A 1,510-nucleotide genomic window follows, 5' to 3' on the forward strand; every position below is an offset into this window, starting at 1 on the left:
GTGAGGAACCGTAGCAGTGACAAGACAGATGGTGGAGTCTTTGTCTCATGCAGACTACATTCTAGTAGGGGAGGTGAAAATCGGCTAACAAACCATGTGACACGTAACGTCGAGTGGTAGTAAGGGCCACGGAGGAAACTAAAGTCCAGAGGAAGGGGTGGAGAATGACAGAGAGGCCGTTTTAAAATAAAGTGGTTCAGGAAGTCGTCTCTGCTGGAGCCGGGGTCTAAATGGAGGGAGGAGGGAACACAGGACAGTCTGGCGGAAGAGCATGTAGGTGGGGGCGGGGGTGGCTGCGAACACAAAGGTCCGATGTGGAAACAAGCTTGACTGTGACCGGGACAGAAAGAGCCTCTGTTGTGCTCGTGGAAAGAGTGAGAAGGAGGGCGCTGGGGAGGTCGGCAGGGGCCGGGTGATACGGGCCTTGTGGGCCAGGCCACAGAATTGGGATTTTATCCCACGTGGTGGAAGCCCTTGGGTTCAGAGGGGGAGGAGCAGTGGGCTTTGATTTGCATTTGTGAAGGACCGCTGGGGCCTGTTAGATAAGGTGGTTAGAGCGGGAGGTGCAGGGGCCAGGAATTAGCATACGGTTCGGAAGCAGAGCTGCTGGCACTTGCCGAACCTTCAGCATCTTCTCCGGGGGACGCCCAGAGCTTGGGGCTGGGGGTTAAGGGATGGGGACCTAGAAGTGAGTTTGATCCGCCAAGGGTTGGGGACAGCTTTGTTATTCCTGGAGCTCCCGAGGGACTTTGGGGAAGGTTATCCCAACCCGCCCCCTGCTTTCTCTTCCCAGGGGCTGCCGGGAGGCCATCAAAAGGATTGCTTATGAGTTCGTTGAGATGAAGGCCAAGGAGGGCGTGGTGTACGTGGAGGTGCGTTACAGCCCACACCTGCTGGCCAACTCTAAAGTGGAGCCCATCTCCTGGCACCAGGCTGAGTGAGTGACTGCGTGGAGGAGCTGGGCTGAGGCTGTGGCAGGGTGGCCCAGCCTGAGACCCGAGGGTCGGACTGTTGGGAGGCCCTGACCCAAGCAAGACTTTGATTTTTTCCCCCGATCTGGTCTATGGCTGAAGATGGGCTTAATTCTGTCATGAGAGACGTGGTTCCCATTCCTCACCTTGGCTTATGTTTTTATCTTGGGCGAAAGCGTTTGGCTGTGTCTTGTCACCCCTAGTCCTAGGCCCAGGCCTGCCATCTAGGAACGTTAACCGGCTTACCCAGTGCCTAGCGGGGCCCTGCTCCAACCCCAGGGCATCTGGCCCATTCCTGCCGCCCAGGGATCTTGAGTGGTGTCACACAGTCACCTGCCCCTCTTCTAGCCATGACTCTGATACAAGTGAACAAGTGGGGATCGGGCCAGGCGAGCATAGCCATGCTTTCCATCTGGGGGGTCCTCCAGGTCTGGAATCAACAGGCAGTTCCAAGGAAGCCGGAAGGGGGTTTGCTGGGGGGGCTTTGGCCATTTCCCTCAGGCTTTCCTTAGATGCAGTGGGTTGGTGGGAGGAGGAGG

At 57.2% G+C, this 1,510-nt stretch overlaps 1 protein-coding gene across 1 annotated transcript in view; it reads left to right on the plus strand.

The window, feature by feature from the left end:
- ADA (adenosine deaminase) overlaps positions 1–1,510 on the plus strand; it is a 36,872-nt gene that overhangs the window by 23,726 nt on the left and 11,636 nt on the right. The window contains exon 4 of the mRNA XM_023536052.1: positions 794–938. Coding sequence (XP_023391820.1) covers positions 794–938 — 145 coding nt within the window. The remainder of the gene's footprint in view (positions 1–793; positions 939–1,510) is intronic.

The sequence above is a fragment of the Pteropus vampyrus genome, unplaced genomic scaffold (genome assembly GCF_000151845.1).
Source record: "Pteropus vampyrus isolate Shadow unplaced genomic scaffold, Pvam_2.0 Scaffold147, whole genome shotgun sequence".
NCBI lineage: Eukaryota > Metazoa > Chordata > Mammalia > Chiroptera > Pteropodidae > Pteropus > Pteropus vampyrus.